Consider the following 25,204-nt stretch of genomic DNA (forward strand, 5'->3'; position numbering starts at 1 on the left):
CGTACCTGGCGAGCTTCCCTGGGGCGTGAGCCCCCAGTTCGTCCACCGGCGGGCGCTACGCTTGCGCGCGCCCTACGACCTGTTCCATTTGCGCCGCTCCGCGTCGGTGCGGAACACGGGGGGACGCGGCGGCGAGTTCCCGCCGCCCAATCCGGCGCCGCGGCCTTGGGAGACGCCATGGGAGGCCATCGCGCCGACGAGGAGGTTGGATCGGTGGCTGGGGGCTGCGCGATTGCTCGCCGGAGACGGGGTAGGCGGCGGCGGAGGGAGTGGAAGCGACGGAGCGGAGTAGGGTTTGGAAACCGAACTCCCCTCCGTGGCCCCTTTTAATACGAAGGACCGCTCGATTTATCGGGGGCCCGAACTCGTTATACGGGCCAGACCGCGAGTTCGGGCTCCGTTCTGGCCCAATTTCGGCCCAAACTCCTATTCTCGCCGGAATTATTCAGTTTCGACCGCGAGTTCGGGCTAATGCTCTTATAGCTGCAACGACCGCAAGCGGATACTGCAAAAGAAACGAGAACGAAGGAACCGGAGAAGAGTCAATCGAGAAGATAGAAGAGAGAAATGAGTGGCGGGGTGAGATCTGTGGACCACTCGACACCGACGTTAGTGAACCTCACACCTCACGCTGTTGCAACGGGTGCACCTTCACTGTTGAAAATCGCGAACTTGCAACGATATGAAGTCTACTGTGTGCCTGTGTCAAAGTCTTAAATTCGAGTAGACTCGACAGAGTCCACACGTGCAATACTTGACCACCAGTCCACCCTTCTTATCTTACCCCGGCCTTCTTTTTTATACAAAGCAGCTCGCAGCTAGGTCGATCCAATGTCTTCTCGCCTCTCTCGTCCACGTGGATGTCAATTTTCTGAGTAGTGCTCCACTTCAGCTCTGCGTCGAATCCTTTTGTAACGGTTAGCATGCCTTCAGTTTTACTTCACAGTTTGTATACGTTTTTTTTTTCTGAGATACGTATACGTTTGTTTGTACTATGCCGACCCTCTAGATTCGTAAACTACAGATGAAGTGCTACTGCTACTCCTCGGATTATCGCCGACTTAATATACACTAAATCAGCGACACTTATTATGCGTTTAGAGGGAGTACTTTCATTTTGTACCTGTCTAAGCATTTTATTTTCCGCAAAAGAAGCATTTTATTATAAACTCGATTGCTGCCCCTTTTTCCTAGGCTATCAGAGCCAGCTTGTCACAAACAAGCGCCTGTACGTAATTCATTGGTTGGAGAAGCTTAAATAACAAGTTACCCTGAGTTTGTAGGCTTTTGCTAAATCAAATCCGAAACTTGCAATCCTCAAGATCAACACACCAAGCTTTCGAACCTGGTCTATTTGAAACCCTCAACCTGTTTTCCACGGTAGAAAACAATCCCATACAAAACAAATTCATTAAACTCAGTGACTAAGTTGTCCCACTTGTTATATGTATTCCCTCTGTTCCAATTTAATCAACGCTAGTGGTGGCGGTGCAATAGTTACTAGTTAGGGCAGTTGAGATATTAATTCCTTCGAACAGAGGTTGTATCACCTACCTCTAAACTCTGCATCCTCAACTAATTTCTATTATGTAGGGCTTCTTTGGTTTAGCCAGTGTTGTGTAAATGGCTTAGACTACTCATAGTGGGAGTAACTTCACTAGTAACTAAGTGTCCAACTCAGTAAATTTGCTTATGTGGCAGTGAGTTAATGAGGAGAGAGGAGGATGGAGTAACATAGCTAGTTACTGTAACATCACACTTCTCAAGATACAATGAGTCTATTGCTAATTAATGAAGACATACATGATACTACTTTAATGTTACTAACCACTATGAAGGTAGTAACATAGAGTAGTAACATGCACCATGTTACTACTCTATGTTACTTCCCACTATGACTAGTCTTAGGCCTCGTTCGGCCGGCGTGGATTGGAGTGTTTTATCCTAAGAGCCTCAATCAGCTGCCGATCTGTCCAAGTCACACGAAAAATAAGGTTCAATCAGCTGCTGATCCGCGAGTTTAACGTGTATTCGAGCGAAAAATAAATGTGACATGCATGGGGTGTCATGGATCCCCGTTGATTTGAGGCATATTTCAGGGTACCCTAGGGTATCGACCGGGCTTGGGCCATTCAAAACTGGCCTACCGAATGTTGCATGGAGTGTTTTCAGGGTGTTATATAGCGTTAGCCTGAAAAAATACACGTCAAAATCTTTGTGGCCTGTCAAACGAGGCCTTAGCAGTTTCAACTCGGTTGGTTGCTGATTAGTGATTAATAAGCAAATCGGTCAATATCGATCCATAAATGATTTAATTGGCTAATCAATGATCCACCAAGTATAACGATTAATCACTAAACTGGCTGATTTTTGAATAGTTATTTTAGCTATTTTAAGGGGGATTAGGGTGTACTAAGGTGGTTTAAATTTCTAGCAAGTCAAAATAACCTCAATCTACTCAATCCACTCTAAGAGCAAATACAATGTCTTAGTCAGCTAGCTATAATGATTAAAATAATATATTATTGCTTAGTTGGAGGAGAGAAAAGAGGAGTAGGTTTTTATGCAAGAGCCAGCTCTAGCACGTGGTTCTAGACACTATGTGAGAGTGAATGGTGGCCCATACATAGATAAAGTAGTACGGTTTTATAGCTCACTATTATAACATGTTGGCTCTACAATGACTATAGATGACATGACACTTATCTTATAGCCAACAGTTTTTTTTTTTTTTGAGAATTGGATCGTCCTTTATGAAATATCAGATACAACCTCTTATAGCCAAGAGTTGGCTCTACTATTTGCCCAAAAGTCTCTAGTTCACCTTTTTTTTTTTGAGGAACAAGTCTCTAATCCACCTGTCTAGGAGTTTAACGCCTTATCGGAAAGCTAGAGCGGCGGAGTGCTGCCAAATGTGCGCGCACCGCCGCGAAGGCGCGCTCGGCGGCCGGCCACGAGGAAGACAACGACGCTCCCGCGACGAATGCACGCTCGGCGGCCAGCCACGAGGAAGACAAGGACGCTCCCGGTTGGCTGGTTGGTTCTTGGGGTCGCCGGCGCGGCTCCATCATAGCTCCGTCGTATTGAGAGCCGCGTCGGCATGGACTTGAGCTCGACGGATGCCGGAGAGAAAGGAGCGCTGCATCAGCGCCATGGAGGTCGATGCTGGACGACTCGCCCGTCAGGCTGCGCCTCCGCATCTCCTGAATTCCGGGTCCGTTGGGCGATTCGCATCTCTATCTCCATGGATAGGAACCTGAGGGTCGTCCCTAGCTTTGTGAAGCCATGGAGCGGTGGCAGCAGGCTCAGCACGATGGCTCGGATCGCCGGCCCATGGATCGCCGTCGTGGCAACCGCTTCCAACGCCTTGCGCAGCGGCTGGTTTGCCGTTCGCGGTGCCGCCGTCTCCGGGGCTGGAGATTGAGGAATTTTAGAGACACCGAGGATGAATATGACAGGTAGGCCCGCATTGTCAGTGAAACTAAAAAGTTATCCTGGTCAAGATTGTTGTTTTTCCCGTGTGTCCAACAGATTAGGGTTGGAAATAGACTGGGATTTAAAAGTTCGGGTGTGCTGATTTTGGGATTGCAAGTTTGGGGTTCAATTTAGCTAATACCTACGAGTTTGCAAGTTTGGGGTTCAATTTCCCAAACGGCTCCAGATATAGAGCCGTTTGGAACATACAAAGACTACGGAAAATGCCCATCGGAACCTGGCAACACGTGAGGATGAAAACAGAGCCAATCAGAGAGCAGGAGGCGTCTGACAACGTGTGTATTTTCAGCAGTATATGATACTCCCTTCGTTCTGAAATAGTCTGCATTCTAGCCCCAAAATTTGTTCTGAAATACTCTACATTCTAGCTTTTAGTCAACAACAACACTGAAAACGAGGTGGTTTTACTCTCTTTATTGGATGTTGTTATTTTCAATGTAGCTTGGATTGGTTGTTCAAATATCTAAGACAGTGTTTGTTGTGGCTTTTTTTGGCTTTTTGGCTTTGGCAAAAGCCAAAAAAAGCACCTAAATAGGTGCTTTTTTGGCTTTTGGATTTTGGAAGCCAAAAACAAAGATCCTATTCTTTTGGCTTCCAAAACCCAAAAGCCAAAAAAGCACCTATGTAGGTGCTTTTTTTGGCTTTTGTTAAAGCCAAAAAGCCAAAAAAAGCCACAACAAACACCCTCTAAGTAGTACTAATAAATGCACTACTAACTTGTCTCGTTTTTTCTAGAATGTAGACTAAATCCTCTGTATATCTCGGCCACCAACGTGTATTCGCATTAAATCCTCTGTCTTCTTTCCTCCTTCCTTCCCCACGATTCCTCCTCGATTGACAGACCGCCGCACGCCGCATCCCCTCTTGGCCTCTTCCTCCTCTTATCCTCAAGCAGGTCGCCCCCCACGCGGCCTCGCTCCTCCTGCAACAGATGCTCGCTGCCTCCCACCTCCCACCATCACCCGCTCCCGCCTCCGAGCCCTCGAGCTCCACCGTGCGGTGATGCCGCAGCGGCAGTGCGGCGCTGCAGGCTAGGTCGGGCATCGGAGGAGGGATTGTTGGTCGAGCTGGCTCTGGTGGCGGAGGCCGGCGGCGGGGAGCAGCGGCCGTCAAGGTGGTGTTCGGCGGGGAGCAGTGGCCGTCCACGGTGAGTCGCCGCGTGCAGATACTCACCGGCACGCACGCCCTCGAGCTGCAGTGTGCCTCCTGGCCGGCGTTGATGACCACCACGGCGGCTGTCCGTCGGTGCGATTGGCTAGCTCGGGCGGAGGAGGAGGATATCCTGGCCGAGCTAACTCGGGTGGCGGAGGACTCCGGCGGGGCGCAGTGGCCGAGTTGAGGCAGCGCTTGTCCGCGGTGGGGGCGGTGCCGGCTCCGTCTTCATCAGCCGAGATCCCCGCCACGGCGGCAGCCGGCCCGTGCCGAAGCCGGCTTTCAATCTGTACAACCCGCAATCCCCTGTTCGATTTCTTCCCACTTTGTCTCAGTAGTACTTTGTATTTTTTTTTTTCTGTGCATGATTTGGACCGATGCAGTTGACATGGCGAAGTTTCTTTTCGTTTCAAAGATTCAACCTGGCTTGCATGTTCGATTTGTATACATTTTCTTTGATCTCAATCCGATCTGGTAAAGTTATACTATTATTTTCTTCCAATCCAAATGCTTCTGGTAAAGGGATCCTATTATTTTGATTTCATTCCGATCTGGTACAGACAACTGTTGAATGGTGTCATTTCTTTTCCCATCAAAATGGTTCGGCGGTGAATTGTATATGTATTTTTATGTTGTTCATATACTTATCCATATCTCATCGACGACTGAGCAAATCATGTATTTTAGTTCATTCATCTGATTGACCAGATTTGAAAAAAGAACTATGGAATATGCACAAGTCCATTTTTTGGTTGTTCCCAGATTAATAATTTAGATTCCCAATTAGTTGAATTCTATTTTGTTTTTACTTTTGTTGAACGGTTCTTTCTGAAAATTTGATGTTAATTAAGATAGCATTAAATGATCTCTGTTTGACTACTCCTGTGTGCATGCACATAAATAATTGTCTCCAGCAATGGTTAATTATTGTTATAACACACAATACTTGATTTGAACTAGTGCAAAATCACAATTTTCACCCGCGGCACCATTAGTACAAAAATGTTCATTTTGAAGTAGTCCAAACTAACCTTTTTGACCTTTTGCACCACTAGTACAAAAAATTTGACCTGGGATATTTTTCTATCTCGTTGTACCAAAAATTATTTAAGAATTTGTGTTTAAAATTAATCATTTTGACTATGTCCACCATTTGTTAACTGTTATAGTTGCAACGTCCATTTTCTCCATACTATAAAATCCATTTTTTTTACTCTTTTTTCAGTTGTTACCATTTTGATAATTTAGATTCCCAAATAGTTTAATAGGCATTTTCTTTATTTTTGTTGAATGGTTCGATCTAAAATGATGTTAGTTAAGATAATCCCTTGCAGTTTACATATGCAACTGTGTTTGCTAATTATATATTTATTTAGAAATAACCGGTATTAATGAAAGAGGGGGAAAGCTGGTCAGCATGGATGCATGCTCATTAAAATTACTGGCCGGCATACATGCATGCGGAGTACGGATCTTCCTGGCATTTAATCTCATGCCACTTGCGTACGAGGCTGCAGCGTATAAACACGCGTATCTGCTAAGCGAAACAACAAAAAAGATTCGTATTCAGTAATGGCTATATTACGTCCTAATCTCGCGGCAGCATTCAACGCGTGAGATATCGACCTCGCCCGTTGCCAGGTTCCAAACGTGCGCGTCGCAAAGACTACGGCCTATAGAGAGATAGATGTGCTATGATTAGGCTAGTAGACAACAAATATCAACAAATTTATAAATTCAGCTCAGAGGCTTTAACATAAGGTCAGCTGAACTTCATAAATTTCGGATTTCATGCATACATTAGGCATATAAAGTGTAACGTAGTCGAATGAAGATCATAATCACAACTCACATTGTCATCATATTGCACAAGAAGTAGTGATCACAAGTTACATGTGTGGAAAGAAAACTAGAATGGGCTATGAAATGTTACACAAAGCCTAAAGTAGCCTTCCACAGTTCTTTGGTATGCAGTATCATGCCATGAGGAGGAAGCCTGAATTAGCCGTAAACCTTGCTTTTGGTCTTGGCCATTTTCGTGCAATAACTCAGCTATGTGACCAACATACTCCAAGATCACAATGATGGAGGACAAATATTCTCCAATACCACTCTGCCAATATTTGTTTGCTCGATCTATATATATAATAAATGAATGTGTACAGCGTACAAATATATGTAAATTTTATTTAAAAATGAAATAATGAAATAAAAGGGGGCGGTGGCGGGAGGGGGGGTGCTGCACCCATCAAATCCTAAAGCAGCAGCGTTCTGCGCGCGCCACGTAGAGGGCCTTTTGTCGCGGGCTGTATTACCATCCGCGACAAAAGGGGGTGTCCCCTGCGCGCCCCGCGGCTGCCACGTGTTGGACCTTATGTCGCGGGTGGTAAGCGACCCGCGACAAAAGGTTGGGCCTTTTGTCGCGCCCCCGTTGTCGCGGCTGGCCGCCTGCGACAAAAGGGTCGGCATTAGGCCTATTTTTCCACAAGTGTGTAAAACATATCGTGAGAAGGTAGTGATCACACGGGCTGATAAGACTACAAAGTTATAGAATTAAGTACATTGTTTAACCATTGAACACGCTATGTAACAACTATACAACATAACAGAATATCAGCTTAGACTTTTTAACAAATAAGGGAAAATACACTATGTAACAACTACATAATATAACAGAATATCAGTTCAGACTTTTTAACAATTAAGGGGAACTACATAATTTTTTCATAGTTCCGCGGCTTCATTTGACAACAGTCACAGATTAGTTCAGTCACTTCTAAACTAAAAGATGCTAGTATCAAATAAGTATCTATCTATATCTCTGTAAACAAGTAAGATCTTTTTGAAAATTAAAAATATGGATTTCGATCTTTTGAAAATTATGGGCTCCCTCAAGGCTGAAAGCCATATGTCTGCAATCATGATATCATAGAATATATAAGAAAGATATCAACGCATGCACAAATCTACTAGGACAAATGCGCTTGCAGGCTATGGGTGAAGAATAGAAACGGTTATGGCACATGAGGAGCGTACGGCGTACGCTTTCAGGAGGGAGGTAGACAATTTTAGGGTTTCCAACTCTGTATCATGATTTGTAACTAGCAGATCTAGCTATACCATGTTATGACCCAGAGAAATTCGAGACATGTTTGTATAGGCAGTCCTTTGGAAAGAAGCCCGCTTCAGGTATAGCTGCAACATAGAACAGTTTGAGGAATAATCCCAGACACACATCAGTTCCAGTCTTCCAGACATTTGTACTTAGGGACCAAAAAATGCTCGGATTTTGGTAAAGTTTTCCGTAATATTTTTCTCATGACCACTTGGTATGGTCCTCATCCCAAAAAGGCTGGCCAATATGTTTGGAAAATAGAGTTGTATTATAGATGCTGCACATGTTTTTCACGACGCTTGAAGTTTGTAATACATATTTTCATTTGTGGACTACTATATGGGATTTAACTGGAGTGAAAAATCTAGTAGTTGGATCAACTTTTGTTAACATAATACTAGTTATAAAAGTTCAGTTATAATTGGCAGGTTTGGGCTTCAAAAAGAAAAATTAATTTTGCGAGAAGACCGGATGCTTTTTTTTTCCTCTGTACTTTGTTCTAGATCTCAAATATTGTTTTCACCTTCCTATGCATTTTGGTTATTGATTTTCTTTAAATCTTCATTGATATAGGTTTTTCGCCAGATCTGGAACTTGCATTACGATTGAGACATTCTCTTACAACATATTTGTTGGTGTTTTTGGGGCTGGACTTAAAGAATGGGGGCTGCACAAAGTACGGCCATAGGTATTTGCAGATATCTGTTTATGTTATATTAAAGAAGAAGGGTTAAGATAAATAGAGGGGGAGAAAAAACATAATTGTTCTTCAAAGATTGTCCTTACACTTTACTCTAATACTCCCTATTTTCATAAATGGATAACCTCTTAGAATACATAAATTGGAATTTCCTAACTTTGATTACTAGTATACACAAAAACAATTATTGGTAAAGTAAACATAGTACTATTATATTTTTTTCTAAAAAAGAATATTTTAATATGGAACTTTATATTTCGTTACTAATGTGTGCCCATAGAAAGTAATAGTCTAAAGTTCATATAGGAGCCATGTAATTATAAGTGTCCCAAACGTTGATCTATTTATGAACGAATGTAGTAATGATTTTATGATGTAGATAATCATTAATGTTATTTAGTTTTTGATAAATAACTACGATTTGTATTGTTACAATAAGTATGTGATCGTAGCTAATCCCTTAGAGCTAGTTTGTTGGAAAGAAATCCTTCAAATGTCAGGGGCAAAGCTAGTATGATACGCTGTTGGTGTCACTCTTCTAAGTACAAACGGTGTAATGGCCTATTTTGTAAGTGTAATTGGCTAATTCTAAGGAGGATTAGCCAAAAAATCGTTGGTATCAGTTGACACAATGGCTTACATGATAGCTCCACCCTGTTAAATTGATGTGTATTATTAATGATGCATCATTTTCTTGTTTTAGATCTTCTAAAAGATTAAGTAATTAATTCGCTATGTCTCCTTTGAAATTTAGTTCAAAGAAATAAACCACTGGTTGGAGTAACTTATACGAATAGATTAGGGAATAGATACAAGAAGTAATTCATTCTATGTTCTCGTTACACAATTGCATCTAGTGACCAATATGGAGGGTAAAAAATTAACAGATCTCTTGTAATGTCATAACACAATTGAATATGACAACCCTTGTGCATATGCATCAGGTTGATGCGGCGATAACATTTTTAATTATACTAGAAAGTACTAGCTCAAACTTGTGTCACATGGTATCTATTTAGAAGATCTTGTGTTTGTGCTTTCTTGAAAAATGCGTTTCTGTAATAGAAATGGTTAGCACATGGGATGAATTGGAGAAGAAACTAAGTGATCCAAACGCAACGCCAATGTCTCTTCCACTAGAATTTTTGAGATCCATCACATGTGATTTTTCCACTGAGATGGTACTAGGCGAAGGTGGGTACGGAGTCGTTTACAAGGTATGGCCAAATCATTTTGCTTATATATACCAACCATAAATATTCAAAGACAAATGGATATGTTATGAATAGAGGTTTAACTTACAACGCAGGGAATTCTTCGAAGTGGTAAAATTATTGCTGTCAAAAAACTTTTCGAAATGCGCCTAAGAGAGGCCACATATCAGAAGGAAGTAGGTTATCTTATGACAATTAAGCACCAAAACATAGTACGACTTATAGGTTACTGTGCAGAATCAAGCTGGAAAGCAATAGAGGAACCAACATGGAGTGGGAAGTATGTTTTAGCTGAAATGCCAAAAAGGTTTCTGTGCTTCGAGTATATATCTAACAAAAGCCTCGACAAGCATATTTCTGGTATTTTTACCGAACACACTTCACATACTTTATTACTCTTTATTTGTCTTTCCTTCACTTTACTTCATTAGAACATATCCCCAAACTATCGTCTGTTAGCTACTAGCAAACTAGCATAAGGGGATCAATTTATATCGCGTAAAACTATCACAATGAAAGTCTACATTAATACTGCATCATTTTATTTCACAACCCCATACGACTCACACAGAATGCGGTGTTGTTACTAGAAGATTTGACATCTTTTCACAGGAAATTGTCAACTATATTTTGTAAAAAATAGAAAGCAAGGGAAAGGCTGCTAGAAATACTCTTTCCCAGACCCCACAATGTGTGGGAGCTTTCAGCACTGGATAAGCCTTTTCATTTTGTAGAAAATAACAACGCTCACACAAATTTTAATCTCACGAGTACCTGAACGTAGTTGGTGAAGGTGTGCACCCACACATCCCACCAATTAAGACAACAACCAAGCAAGCTAAGTTGCTTGCACTGTCATGGGTTCAAAGATAATTATTTAATTGGTTTATAACTCTTCTCTTTTGTTTTATCCATTTCTACAGACGAATCTTTGGGACTTGAGTGGAGTATGAGATATGAGATAATTAAGGGGATTTGTAATGGTTTACATTTCCTTCATGACCAGTGTCGTATCGTTCATTTGGACCTTAAGCCTGAAAATATATTGATGGACCCTACTATGACACCGAAAATCGCGGATTTTGGTTTGTCGAGGATCTTTGGTGAAAAGCAAACGCGGATTATTACTGATAGTCATGAGGGAACATGGTGAGCTGTGGCTCTTTCACCTCTATTATTTTTACTTTCTCAAATATTTTCCATTTATGTATGTTTGTAGTGTTTCTGACTTTTTATTATTATGTATGATGAAGTGGATATATGGCACCCGAATACATAAACCAAGGTATAGTGTCGAACAAGACAGATATCTTCAGTCTTGGTGTCATATTTATAGAGATAATCACAGGCCATAGAGACTACCCATATTTCCAACAAGAATGTCACCGCAACACTGCCAAATCTTTGCACCAGTTCACAGAGAAAGTAAGATGAATAAATATTACTTTTGCAGACATACCATAACTTCTTGCTCACTGTTGCAAATGTGCAGGTAACTAGAAGCTGGATGAACAAATTTGTATCCACACCAAATTATAAACCAATTGAAAGATATACCCAACAAGTAAGACAATGCATCACAATAGCCCTAGAATGTGTGGACCCGAGCATGGAGAAAAGACCCACTATAGAGGAAATAATCAGAATGTTTAACACCGTAGACCAGGTATGATCACTCATGGAGCGTTATATATCATGTCTAACTTATGAAACGTGTTTCCTGAATATGTTCAATTTTATACGAGTTCTTTTTGTGTAAAGATTTAAGTACTCTATAATTTATACAACATCATTGCTAGTACAGAAATCAAACTATTTTTTATTTTCCTTCTATGTAGGGGAAGTCCAAGATTCGTTAAATGTCAAATAACTAATAAGAACTTCAGTTGTATCACGCTAGACTGCGGGTTAAACATTTTGACTTTGGAATTAATGATCTTTATAACTTTCGGGTCTTGATATTACTAAATTTAGTGTCATTGGTGCATGTTAAAGTGAATCTATGAAAAATTCTAGATGGTAAAATGTAATACATTTGTACTCAAAGAATTTTGAACTTGTTTTTCTTCCAAATAGACTAATATACTGCACATTAACTAAAACCATTCAATACAAAACAACAAAAATATGGTTTGGTCAATAACCGTAGGTTGCGATTACTCTAATCAACCATTAGAGTTTATTTATTACCCTATGGTGGAATGGTATGTGGTATTTGTTTATATGAGGCGATTGTTTTACTAAAGTACCATGGTAAATTAACTAAGATGAGGGGCCTAGAGTGGCGCTGTCTAATAGTGCATATAGAAATCTATGAGTAACACAACTCCATGACCGAAGGCATACATATCTTCCACTGGCGAAAACTAAGATGAGTCGAATTTAGGTAAATTGTAACTTTCTTCAGGAAGAATAACTCTATTTCCCGTCAAACCAGATGCCGAACTACTTGATCTAATAAATCGGAAGTTCTTCTTGTGTTTGTAATGCAAATGACTAGAATAGTGAGACAATTTCACTAGGAAGGCGTGTCTATGCCACTCACTAAGCATCTCTTTATTATTTATGTATCAGGGCAGCATACTCGTGGAGTTTGTGTGTATCTTGCAGTGTGTGTGGGGTGGTGCATTTTTCTTGTAATCCCTGAAAAGAAATCCACTTCTAATTCAAGAAAATAAGTAAGTTATATGAGGAAGGAAAAAAAGCATGTATAAATACAAAACTTGCATGCAAAATCTTAACCACATACAACTTATCTTGCAGGTCACCACAAGCTATTGCAAGCTTCTTGATGTCCACCCACTTGAACTCTACTTCCCCGTAGAACCCAACAAGTTAATCGCAGGCTCGTTGCACCTCACAAACAACAAAGATAAACAAGTGGTGTTTAGGCTTGTGGAGATGAACCAGAAATATAACCATGAGTGCTTACTAAATCTGCCACTATACAACATTGTGCCCCCAAGGTGCACTTACACTCTGGTCATAACAGTAACACCAGGTAAAATGGAAACTATGCTAAAACAAAGAGATGTTGATTTAGTCCTACAAGCTGTTGCAAGTGAGAAGTATATCACGCCTTCTGGATATGATTATGGCCAATATTTTGAGAAAGCCAAAAAGGATAACGAAGTGCATAAGTTGGCATTGAAAGCTATTTATGATCCACAACTGAAAACGTCTTCTGAGGTGAGTTTGTTTACATAGATATACCATTTTATTCAAAAAAATATATATCATATGTGGTTGTCACTTGTCACATTTCTAAGTCTTCTAACCACTAAAAAATAATTCTTGGCTGCACCTCACTCCATATATAACATAATAAACTACAGATTGTAGTAATATTGATAGAGTTCACATTTTCTGGACTAATTTTTTTGGCTAGGTAATTTACAATATTTGGTAACCAAATTTTAAGGAAATAAAATTTATAAAACTTAGTATATTTTCTTTACAAGAATTCAAATACATCTGGACAACACTACAAAAATATATTTGGACAACTATAAGTTAATTGCAGCCTTCCTGTACCTCATCGCCCCTCCTTTCCCTAACATGCATGAATGCAACCAAAGATACCAATGCAAGAAACTATATAAGATATTATAGGGTAAGCATACTTGCTGGTAACTGATCCTCTCTCTATATATAGAAAAAACCCCATTGAAAAAAACCCTTCTCGAAGACAATTGTGCAGGCATACGTTGATTAGATCTCCCCAATACAATTTTCCCAAAACAATACATATGTACTAGAAGAGCTGAACCGGGTACTTGATCGCTCACCCTAGTTTGCAAGGATGGTGTCGATTGTCTACTATGCATGTCATTGGAGGAATTGCTACGTAAATGGCAAAAATGACCCAAAATGAGGGTGACCAATTATTATATAATTTGCGATGGGGAAGTGCAAACTAAGATCCAGTTTGGGGGGTTTTGTTCATATGTGCAATCAACTACACATGCATCAACTTCAAAATTTGATCCATTTCAAACTTAATATGGTAGTTTTGTTTTACTACTTACCAGGTCTCCCAAATCATATTTTATTACAACTTATAGGCATCCAAATCTCAGGGTTGCATAGATTGCAGCTAAAGCCTAACACACATCTTCTGCATGGGTCGATACATCCAAATTAAATTTGTTTAAGAGGTCGATGAGCAAAAAATAACCCAAGTTGGTATTCATTGACTGCTTCCTTTTTTTTCATTCAATCATTTACAATCGAAGCAGCACACAATCCCATCTACAGAACATGTATTTGTGGACTTTTATTCTCTATTTCTTAGACCTTTTAGCTGCTTAGGTGATCTATATAATGTTGACCGGGGTTTTATTGGATCAGTTCATATTAGTGGAGAAGACTCCAAGGATCATGTACTCACTAGATATAAATCGGACAGAACCATGGTAAGTTTCTACTACAGCCTATTTTTATTTGCTAGGGAATCTCTTTGTTCAAGTAAGTGCTTTAATATGTTGCGATGATCATGCATTGCATTTTTTCTCACCACCCAGGATTATAACGGGCCATCAAGATGGATATATTGATATATGGAATTATGACACGTGTGTAAGTTATTGTGTTTATCTTATTATTAACCAGGGGTGAATATGGGATTTTTATTGGCAGGGGAAAACATATTTAAACTACTAATTAATTTTTTGTTCCATTTTGGGTTAGCCTTAGCCACACTAGTATTAAATAGTCTGCCAACGAAGGACAAGAAACAGCGTCACTAATGTTTTCCTGGACCACCAGATGCAATAGGTCAGTGATAGGGCAGACCTTTCATTGGTTGCAAAATCTCTCTTCAAGGATCATGAATAAAAAAGTACGGTCCCATACAAAAGCCTTTTTCAGTCTCCATCAATTATGTCATCTCCAGCACCGTCCCGTATTCCTGAACCCCCAGAGGACAGATGGGGGCTAGCCCCAATTCGTGAGCACCCAATAATGTATTTCCCAATGTTTGGTAGCCACAAAAAGCATATGTCCATCAATGGTTGAAGTAACATTTTGAAATGGTGGATATCAGTGGATGGTTTCCATAGCGAACAGTTTTGGGTCATCAAAAAATTTCCACCTGGCAACTTATTTTAACTTGTTTTCATGACAGTTATCCTCCACCGTCCCCTAAAAAATCGATGGCTGGCAAGTCGTCCGCTTTGGGAGACTAAAATCTGAACATTCTCTCATTATAATTTTCCAAACCGGATGCCAATATTGAGTGGATGTTTTCCATAGGGAGCAGTTTTGGACCAACAAAAAATTGCCAGGTGGCAACTTATTTTAACTTGTTTTGATGACAGTTGTCATCCACCTGTTCGCTAAAAAATCGGACGGCTGGCAAGTCATCTGCTTCGGGAGACTAAAATCTGAACGTTTTCTCATTATAATTTTCAAAACCTTTTGCTAGAGCACGTTGGCGTCCCCGACAGTGACACGTTCGACGGAGCTCACATGTTGGTGTGGCTCCCACAGGAACCCTCGTCGGTGGCCTAGCTGTTGCGGCTGCGTGGGAAACACGATATCTAGCCCATGATTGCCACCAATAATAGATACGGGCGTTCCCGGTCAGGTCGCACCTGTGGTGGTAGGAAGTGGAGCTTGGATGTCAGGCAATGGCCCTGGGATCTCGGTGGCTGCTACATTGTCATGACTTATAGGTGCAGCAGCGGATGATCATACTGAAAAGCTGCTGAGGATCTAGACCTCCAGCCCAGATATGGCTAGTTGTGGACACCGATATCTCCCACTCTTCACCGGTGATGAGATGCATATCCTCTCCCGCGATATGGGCCTAACAAGCATGTGGTACTCCCTATTTGCCCTTGTTCCAGCGAACCTTCAGGGGTTCACAATCAGGGCCGGGGCAAAAACCCCTGCTTTCTTATGTCGTTTCAGACAACTACGATGCCCCCAGTTGTACTTCCCATCCTCGAGCACCGGGGTGAACCCTTGGTTCGTCTCACCATGTCAGTTGTCATCAGCATCATAGTGTTGTTCCCTCCTTGGAGACGCTACCACGAGTTACTTGTAGAGTCTCTGGAGTTGCAGCTAGAGCTGGTGTTCATCTTTGCTTTCTTAGCCTGCTCCGAGGCATAAATGGAGGGTTCTTTGACCTAGTCCGCTATTATTTCATGGTTGTGCTACAATGGTGCTCGACTTTGGTCATGACGCAGCTTTGATTCTCTCTATCTCATCTCTTGCCTTCGGGGTCGTAGCGGTAGTGGGTGCTAATCCAGAGGTTCAGTGTTGTTTTGTTGAATAGCATTGTATCAACTGCTTGGCTCATCTTCTATGAAACATGATACACATTTTCACGTTGTATATTAAAAATATTACACTCTATGTGGGCTTCGGACCATTTGAATTGGTCATCTCAACAATTATTGTCCTTCTTTAGTCCTTAACAAAAATAATACATCAGATATTGAAGACCACGGCCCCATGAGCCTCATGCATAATGTTGCTAGGATTTTTCCAAGCTGCTCTTCAACAAGCTTTCATTGCTCTTGAGTTCTGTAGTATCCTATATTCCTATAGCCCTAATGCCCGATGGTTTCCTCAATGAGAGGCCAATTAGGCCAATTTCATGTATGTTGGGAGCTCAAGAAGATCATTCACTACAGGAATGGTGCGATACGCCGAGGGCCTTTTATACACCGGAGGCCAAAAGTCAGGACCGTCGGCGTATGGCCCGTCTAGGCCAGCCTGCCCTTCCGACCCTCGGCGTAGCGTTGCCGTCGGCGTAGCGAGGTCTACCGCCGAGGGCAGCCCTCGGCATATGTTTGGCCCTAGGCGTAGATAGGGCTACGCCGACGGCCACCCTCGGCGTAGGCCATTTTTCAAATTTGTCTAATTTTGTAAAAATAATAACTAATTCATATGATGTCAGAAAAATGCGTATAAGGTATCAAAATGTTCAGAAAAACATCATCTATCCGTTTATGTCAAAATCATGCATATTTGAATCATGTACAGTACCATGTTAACATAGAAACAATTCAAACACTTTCTTATATGTACTCGGGTTCCCGTTTTGGCCAATTTAAACGAAGTCAGAAAATCCCGCGGAGCCGCATGACATCATTTTATGTGTCCTAGTAATCACTCCAAAAGATGGAATTGGGATACGGTAATTATTTTGGAAAACCCTTCACGAACAGGGCTATCAAGTCCGGAGTTCTATGGCTTTTAGGGAAAATGAATAGGAAACGGTCCGTGACACCGCATAGTTTGTCGGAACGAGGCCATATTTGGCACGTGTGTGGTCCCTGGGATGGGAAGCAAGGCCCCGGGAGCGGATTTCCAATCCGACCCATGGGCGATGGATTTTTCATTTTCGGGGTGCTAAAACGGGTTTTTTTTTTTGCAGTAACTACATGAGGCGCATTTTAGTATTGCCTCCGCACTGTGGTAGGATACCGCCTACGCCAATGGCCAAAACAGGCTACGCCGAGAGTTTCCGGCCCTCTGCATATCGCTCCATTCCTGTAGTGATCTACAAAAGAAAAACTCAGGCACTTTTCATACATTGAGGCATGTAAAATGCCTTCGACTCTATTAACTTGGTCTTCCTCGTCAAGATTATTAGGGATTGGGTTTATTGAATAAAGTGCATTGAGACAAGGACTCGTTACAAACAGTTTCTAACCGATCTATGATGGCCAAGGATCATAGAAGACTAGAAATGATGTGACGAACCGGTGAAAACTGAAACCTTGTAATTAAAGAGCCACTGCACAAACCTCCATTTGCATTGACCAATTTACTGTGATTTTTTTCGAAATGGGGAGTAAAACTCCGGCTTCTGCATCATGATGATGCACACGGCCTTTTATTAAGATCACGAGTATTACAAAATTATTACATCTCAAGCGTCGCCGAGGATTGATACAAGAATCAACCATCGAAAGAAAAAAAAAAGCACAAATAGACTACACAACACTGTATCCATCAATGTAGCCGCCTATTGTGCCACCAGCCAGCCTGGCACAAGATATCCTGAGCGACCGTCAGGAGCCGTGTGCACCCAGTAACCATAGCATCCCGCTGTTCCTCCGGTGATAGTAGAGCCCACAACTGAACCCAATGTGCCATCATATGGATAACCTGCAAAAAGTGAAACGATTGTTTTTTGTTAAAAATAATGTCATTCCTCGTCCACCATATAGACCAACATAAGGCCGAGACTCCAACCCGGATGAAAGCCTTTTTTTGCCTATCAACTCCATTTAACCAGTTACCAAACATATTTGCAATATTGGTTGGAGGTGGAAGATCAAAGGTGAAAGTAACTGTGCGCCAGAGTAGTTTAGCTAAAGGGCAAGTGATGAAGAGGTGTTCAATAGTCTCCTTGTACACCCATTCCACGGTCTTTTAGCTAAATTACCTTTCCTGAGTAAAACCTTATTACCCCGAAATCACATAAATATTTTTATCTTGAGGGACTTTAACTTTCCATAGGTATTTTCGCAGAAAGGGGGTATGGTCATTCATAAGATCCTTATACATAGACTTAACTGTAAATAAACCATTGGCTGTTAAATTCCAAACAAAACGATCATTCTCATCATTCAAAGTAACCCTCATAAGTTTTTGGCATAACTGTAACCACAAAGTCCATTTGTTTCCCACCAACAACCTTCTGAAACTGATATTCAGAGGTGTTTGGACTAACACATGAGCTACCGTTACATTCTTGTGATGCACAATATTATATAAGGATGGGTATTGTTCAGCTAATGGTCTTTTTCCTAACCATATATCTTCCAAAAAACGAGTGGCTTCACCATTACCAACCTTGAGAAACCCTCTACTGAAAAAATCATCCTTCACTCTCATCAATCCCTTCCAAAATGGAGAATCTGTGGGCTTAGCTTGTACCCCGGATACTTTTTTTGTCTTAAATATTTATTTTGTAGCAATTCTTGCCACATCCTATCCTCATTAAGAAGTTTATAAAGCCACTTGCTCAATAAACATCTATTCTTGGGTTCTAGAACCTCAATACCCAATCCCCCTTGATCCTTTGGTCGACATACAATATTCCATTTTGTAAGTCTATATTTTCGTTTATTTTCATCAGATTGCCAAAAGAATCTAAACCTATAAAAATTCAACCTTTTCCTTACCCCAACAGGTATCTCTAGAAAAGATAGCATATATAAACATAGGTAAGCTTGTTAAAACTGAATCGATAAGGACAAGTCTATCCCCATAGGATAGTAATTTTCCTTTCCAGCATCCCAATTTGCTTTCAAACCGAGTTTCCACTGGATACCAATCAGAATTTCTAAGTTTTCTGTAATGGATAGGAATACATATTTTTTGAATTTATACTAACAAAAGACTCATTCGTATTTATCGTCAGAAATTGGTGGCTTCAGTTAAAACCGGAGATGGCTGTCCAGGCATGCTGTTACCTTTCTGCCAACATACGTTTCTCCATCATATAAACACTAGAATTGCTAATATGATGATCATTCTCATTGCAGTTTATACCATTAAATTTATCGAACGAAAGCAATGGTTTGTTGCTGGGTCAATGGATGGTTTCATATGTGTGTATAACTACAAAACAGAAGTTCAGAAAATTACGAGTTTCCGTTCGGAGACAGATGCGCGCCTATACCGTGTCAGCTCACTAGCTGTGCATCCAACCAAGCCGTATGTCTTGTCATCATGTCATCCGTATATAAAGCTTTGGAACTGGGAAAAAAACTGGGAGTGCATACAAAGATTCACGGAACAATCCCGTTCTACGGATCAACTCACATTTAACCCAAAGGACGCCAACAGTTTTGCTAGTGCTTCGAGCGATCACACAGTAAAGGTTTGAATTTCTGCTCTCTTTTTCTTTCTAGACAAAAGTTTGAATCAACGAAGATACTTTCTTTTCTACTAGATCGTGATTCAAACTCCTATAAATTGTGTTCAGATTTGGAGTCTTGATTCACTGAAACCTAAGTATACTCTTCTCGGGCATTCCAACAGAGTGAACTGCCTGGATTTCTTCACACGTGATGATCTACAATACTTGATTACAGGTTCTGATGATAAAACTGCCAAGGTCTGCTGTTTCACTCGAAATACGCAATTAAAATATGCATATATATAAATGCTAATACTGCATGTTTTGTTTCAAATCAGATATGGGACATGCAGACAAAATCATGTATCTATACACTTGAAGGTTTCGTGTCTCCGGTCATTTCAGTCGTTTCCCATCCCAGTCTTCCAGTTTTAGTTACTGGTACATTACATGGTGCTATTTATTTGTGGAGCTCCACTAATTTCAGGTAATTAATTGGCAAATTATTTCAATAGAAAACGCACACCCTCTTCACGAACATCTTCATGTTGATAATTATACAGTAGACATTATGTTCGCATCAGCTTACGAAGTTTATTTATGGATACTCTTTTATTATGATATAATTATGGTGAAATTAGTAAGTGGCTAGCTGGTTCATGTTTCTCAGGCTTAAGAGGATCATCAACATTAGCGGTTATGGATATGCTCATGGTCTTGCATGTTTGTTGGGGTCAAGAAGGTAACCTATATCTTCTCGTTCATGTTGGTTTTGACAGCCTAAGAGCATCGCAGCATGCTCTGCATTTATCAATTTTGTCGTGTACTGGGTTTGTTCTAAGTATTAGCTCCATCCATTTTTTGTTGCGTCAGTGCCATTCAGTTTTACGTCATTCTAATTTTCTGTGATGCAAACCTTGTCTTCTAGGGTTGTGATTGCAAATGAATCGGCACTATCGATAATGGAGGTCCATGACGAAGAACCAGTTACTAGCTAGGCAGCAAGGGAAACTCCATAGGAGCGTAGATTAGAAAATCCAAAACATTCTAGCTTCATGGCAAAGAAACCACTGCAGGAACTTTGTTTCAACTTGGTACGGTGGACAGACATGTATGGTACTCCCTCTTTTCCAAATTAGTTGTCATGCATGGTTTTGATCTATGTATCTGTTATGAATAGGCAACTTGTATTATCTGGGGCCAAAGACCAACACTGAGTTTGGAGAGTAAGAAGTCATGCTGCGCTCGAGTCTGTGCCTTCGTAAAGAAATCCGCCAACTGCAAATCTGAAGGCACATAATGAACCGCAACAACCTCATCCTGCACCTGAGCACGTGTATAAAAAGCATCAACACCAATATGCTTGGTCAGCTCATGCTTGACCGGATCACGTGCAATACTGATAGCACCTGTACTGTCAGACAAAAGTGGAGTGGGTGTCGTGACAGAGACCCCAAAATCTGCAAGCAACCACCGTAACCAAGTCACCTCAGCAGTCAACAAGGCCATAGCTCGCAACTCAGCCTCAACACTCGAACGGGAAACCGCTGTCTGTTTCTTCGTCTTCCAAGCAATGAGCGAACCACCAAGAAACACACAGTAAGCAGAAAGGGAACGACGATCTGTAGGATCACTCGCCCACGTAGCATCCGAGTAGCACTGAAGCTGGAGGGAGCTGGAACGAGGAAAGAAAAGGCGACGAGTGATCGTGCCACGAAGATAGCGAAGAACACGGAGGAGATGACTATAGTGAACAGTGGTAGGAGCTGAGACAAACTGACTCAGAATATGAACAGGATAAGATATGTCAGGACGAGTGACAGCAAGATAAACAAGACTCCCAACAAGATGGCGATAACGCGTCGGGTCAGGAAGGGGATCACCATCAGTAGGACGAAGCTTAACATTAAGCTCCATAGGAGTCTCAACAGTGCGCTCATCCCCAAGAGCAGCACGAGCAAGAAGATCCTGAATATACTTTTCCTGGGAGATAGAAAAGCCATCAGAAGTGGAGGAGATCTCAATCCCAAGAAAGTAGCGGAGAGGACCAAGATCAGTCATAAGAAACTGATCACGAAGACGAGCCTTAACAAAGGCAATATACTCAGGATCATCACCAGTAATGATCATATCATCAACATAGAGAAGGAGAAGAGTGCGTCCACGAGGAGAAGTGTGAACAAATAGCGCTGGATCATGAAAGCTAGGAGAGAAACCAGCAGCAATCACCACAGAGGCAAAGCGCTCAAACCAGGCACGAGGGGCCTGTTTCAGGCCATAAAGAGAACGCCGAAGACGACAAACCATCCCATCGGGAACAGAATACCCAGGAGGAGGCTGCATGTAAACCTCCTCACTCAATTTTCCATTGAGGAAAGCGTTCTGAACATCAAGCTGAGACACAGACCAGTGTCGAACAGAAGCAACAGCAAGAAGAGTGCGCACAGTGGTCATATGAGCCACAGGGGCAAATGTCTCATCATAGTCACGGCCGTGCTCCTGCTGAAAACCACGAGCCACAAGACGCGCTTTATAGCGCTCAAGAGATCCATCAGAGCGGGTCTTAATTTTATAGACCCACTTGCACGTGATGGGATGAACACCGGGAGGGGGAGAAACAAGATCCCAGGTGCCAGTGCGCTCAAGCGCAGCAATCTCCTCAGCCATGGCAAGCTGCCATTCGGGATGACGCTCAGCATCCCGATAAGAAGTCGGCTCGAGGGCAACAGAGAGACCGTACTGACTAGGAGAGTAACGATCAGGTGGACGACGAAGACGAGTCGCCGGAAGAGGAGAGGGAAGCTCGGCGGAAGAAGAAGAAGAAGAAGACATATCAGAAGAATAAACTTCAGGAGGGGAATCCAGAACATGAGAGCGACGAGAATAATGGAAGGGAAAAGGAGACAACGGTGAGGTGGGTGGAGAATCAGGAGAAGAAGTAGGAGAACTAGGTGGGGAGGAGGGCAACGGGGTCGAAGGTGAGACATCAACAATAATAGGTCCCGAAGGAGGATCAATAGGAACAGAGGGAGGTGTGTCAGGAAAAAGTAGAAAGGAGATATCCTCTATCGGATAGGTCAAGGAGGTGGGGCGAGGATAGAAAGGACGCGTCTCATCAAACGTGACATCACGAGAAATGCGCATCCGACGACCAACGGGGTCCCAACAGCGATAACCCTTATGCTCATCACTGTATCCAAGAAAGACACACTCAACAGACTGAGCGGTCAGTTTGGTGCGTTCACGAGGGGCAAGAAGAACATAACAAACGCAACCAAACGAACGAAGCGCCGAGTAATCAGGAGGATGGCCAGAGAGGCGCTCGAGAGGAATACCACCCTGCAGAGCAGCAGTGGGTTGAATATTGATGAGATGGGTGGCAGTGGAAACAGCCTCAGCCCAAAAGTGAGGCGGAAGAGAAGCGGCAATCATCAACGCACGAGTCGTCTCAAGAAGGTGACGATGCTTGCGCTCAGCCACACCATTCTGAGCATGAGCACCAGGACAAGAAAACTGAGCAAGAGTACCCTCCTCAGCAAGAAAAGCGCGCAGTGAATGAGAGATATACTCACCAGCAGAATCTGCACGAAACACACGAATAGGAGTGGAGAACTGGGTACGAACCATGGCAGCAAATTTCTTATAGATAGACAAGACCTCACTACGAGAAGACATAAGATATATCCAAGTGTGACGAGAAAAATCATCTATAAAGAGAACATAGTAGCGATGACCCCCTTTCGATGGGAAGGGAGCTGGTCCCCAAACATCAGAGTGAACAAGATCAAAAGGACGCTCGGACACAGACTCACTGTGAGGATACGGTAGCTGAATCTGCTTACCAAGCCGACAGCCCTGACACTCCAAAGAAGCGTTTCCGGAGACAGACCCCAGAACACCACGATGAACTAAAGACGAGAGTCGAGAACCACATAAATGTCCAAGACGGTGATGTCACTGCTGAAAAGAGCTAGTAGCGACGGCTACAGATGCCGGGGAACTAGCGATGGTGGCATCAGAAGGAAGACGAAGCCAGTGAAGCTCCCAGAGGCCATCATGGCGGCGGGGGCCAGCACCAAGCATAGTGCCGGTGCGACGATCCTGAACAGAACAGGAATCAAAGTCGAGAGTGATGCTACAACGAGAGTCGACGATCTGACTACCAGAAAAGAGTTGCATGTTAAGTTGAGGAACATGCGCAACAGAAGGAACATGAAACGAGGGAGTACTAAGAATGCCTCGACTAATGACTGGGTGGGGGGTACCATCGGCAGTAAGAACACGAACAGGAGGGTCGACAGGTCGAACAGAATGTAACAAGGAAGAATCAGGAGTCATATGAAAAGAAGCTCCAGTATCAAGAAGCCATGGGGATGTACCTGGAGAAGGAGGAGGTGGTCGCTCAATGCCAGAAAACTCGGTCGCAGAACCAGCAGAACCCGTCGGTGAAGAATCCCAAGCATCAAGCAGGCATCGAAGCTGCGCTATCTCATGCGCAGAAAGGGGCACGACTGGAGAGGTCGAAGTACAATCAGGTGCCGACGAAGAGCTGTCACCCACACACGCAGAGACCGCCAAGGGTGACGACGGAGAGCAACACGCCGATGAAGACAGAGTCGGCGAAAGACGGTCACAACCGCGTGAAGAAGCCACAAGATTCGATGTCGAGCGGCGAGCCGACATAGACAGGGTCGGCGAAGCGCGGCCATGACCACGGGAAGAGGCCGCGAAAGGCGGTGTAGAGCGGCAGGCTGACGGAGACGAAGTCGGCGAAGGGCGACCATAGCCGCGTGAAGAGGCCGCGAAAGTCGGTGTAGAGCGGCAAACCGACGGAGACGGTGTCGATGGACAAGCACCAAAGACCGAAGAAAGGCCCGAGTGCAAGACGGGAGCAGCGGACATTTTTTTTTTTTTGCTTTTTTTTTTTTTTTTTTTACAGATCAGGTCAACTCACGTGGAGAGACCAACGTGAAGCCAGATCAGAAGTTCTCGATTGGGGAAACCAGGAGCGGTCAGGGAGCAGGTCGGGGCGTCTCCAGCCAGATGAGAAGAGCAGAACGGCCGCGACCTGGGTAGGAGAAGAGCAGCACGAACGGCCGCGACCTGGCAGCGGCGGACAGTGACGACGGCCTGAGAGGAAGCAGACGGGAGGCAGCCGGCGGCGGGCGGGACAGCAGCAGCGCACGGGCGACGGCGGCCGGGAACGGGCAGCAGACGACGGGAAAAGGATGGCGACGGGCAAATCTAGTGGAGGCGGCCGGAATTGGACGGCAGAAATTGGGATCGGGATCGGACGAGTTGCGCGTCCAAGATGGGAAAAAAAAATCTAGCTCTGATACCATGTTAAGGTTCATGCACTAGCCACTTGAACCAAAAGTCCGAACTAATGGAAAGGGATAGGCAATCTACTTATACACGTTAACACCCCTCTCACGTGTGACGGGAAGACAAGTCAACACGTGTAGAGAGGCAAAGAGGCAGCGCCGGGACCACACGCCACACGGCAAGAGGCTGCGGGGGAATTTAGAATAAATTGTGAAAGCCAGGATTTGAACTCGAGACCTGGGGCTCTGATACCATGTTATGAATAGGCAACTTGTATTATCTGGGGCCAAAGACCACAATATATTGTACATGTACAGATGCAATTATGCAGGAAGCCCCCTAACATATGGGGAAACTACAATATACAATATATACAT

General features: G+C 42.9%; 1 protein-coding gene across 4 annotated transcripts; it reads left to right on the top strand.

The window, feature by feature from the left end:
* Positions 1 to 721: 721 nt before the first annotated feature.
* LOC127312714 (uncharacterized) lies at positions 722 to 23,235 on the top strand. 4 transcript variants are annotated; one of them, XR_007858510.1, is made up of 17 exons: positions 722 to 917; positions 8,336 to 8,450; positions 9,528 to 9,679; positions 9,772 to 10,036; positions 10,600 to 10,825; positions 10,930 to 11,101; positions 11,169 to 11,342; positions 12,440 to 12,865; positions 13,988 to 14,091; positions 14,200 to 14,254; positions 19,062 to 19,101; positions 19,186 to 19,523; positions 19,629 to 19,760; positions 19,841 to 19,989; positions 20,173 to 20,244; positions 20,431 to 20,596; positions 20,683 to 23,235. XR_007858510.1 is itself a non-coding variant. In XM_051343254.1 (16 exons), the coding sequence occupies exons 2-16, from the start codon at positions 8,423 to 8,425 to the stop codon at positions 20,498 to 20,500; spliced, it is 2,403 nt and encodes an 800-aa protein (XP_051199214.1). In that variant the 5' UTR covers positions 722 to 917; positions 8,336 to 8,422; the 3' UTR covers positions 20,501 to 23,235. The 4 variants fall into 4 exon arrangements, 3 of the variants coding, with proteins under 3 accessions (XP_051199214.1, XP_051199215.1, XP_051199216.1); XM_051343254.1 differs by having other exon boundaries at positions 20,431 to 23,235; XM_051343255.1 differs by having other exon boundaries at positions 14,027 to 14,091; positions 20,431 to 23,235.
* Positions 23,236 to 25,204: the final 1,969 nt, after the last annotated feature.

This window comes from Lolium perenne, chromosome 7, assembly GCF_019359855.2.
Source record: "Lolium perenne isolate Kyuss_39 chromosome 7, Kyuss_2.0, whole genome shotgun sequence".
NCBI classification, from domain to species: Eukaryota; Viridiplantae; Streptophyta; class Magnoliopsida; order Poales; family Poaceae; genus Lolium; species Lolium perenne.

What these genes read in the sequence shown, in the direction of transcription:
- LOC127312714 (XM_051343254.1), top strand. Translation starts at nt 8,423, where the DNA reads ATGGGGGCTGCACAAAGTACGGCCATAG. An exon ending in GATAGTCATGAGGGAACATG is followed by an intron (nt 10,826 to 10,929) that starts GTGAGCTGTGGC and finishes TGTATGATGAAG; the next exon opens with TGGATATATGGCACCCGAAT. An exon ending in TGGAGCTCCACTAATTTCAG is followed by an intron (nt 19,990 to 20,172) that starts GTAATTAATTGG and finishes CATGTTTCTCAG; the next exon opens with GCTTAAGAGGATCATCAACA.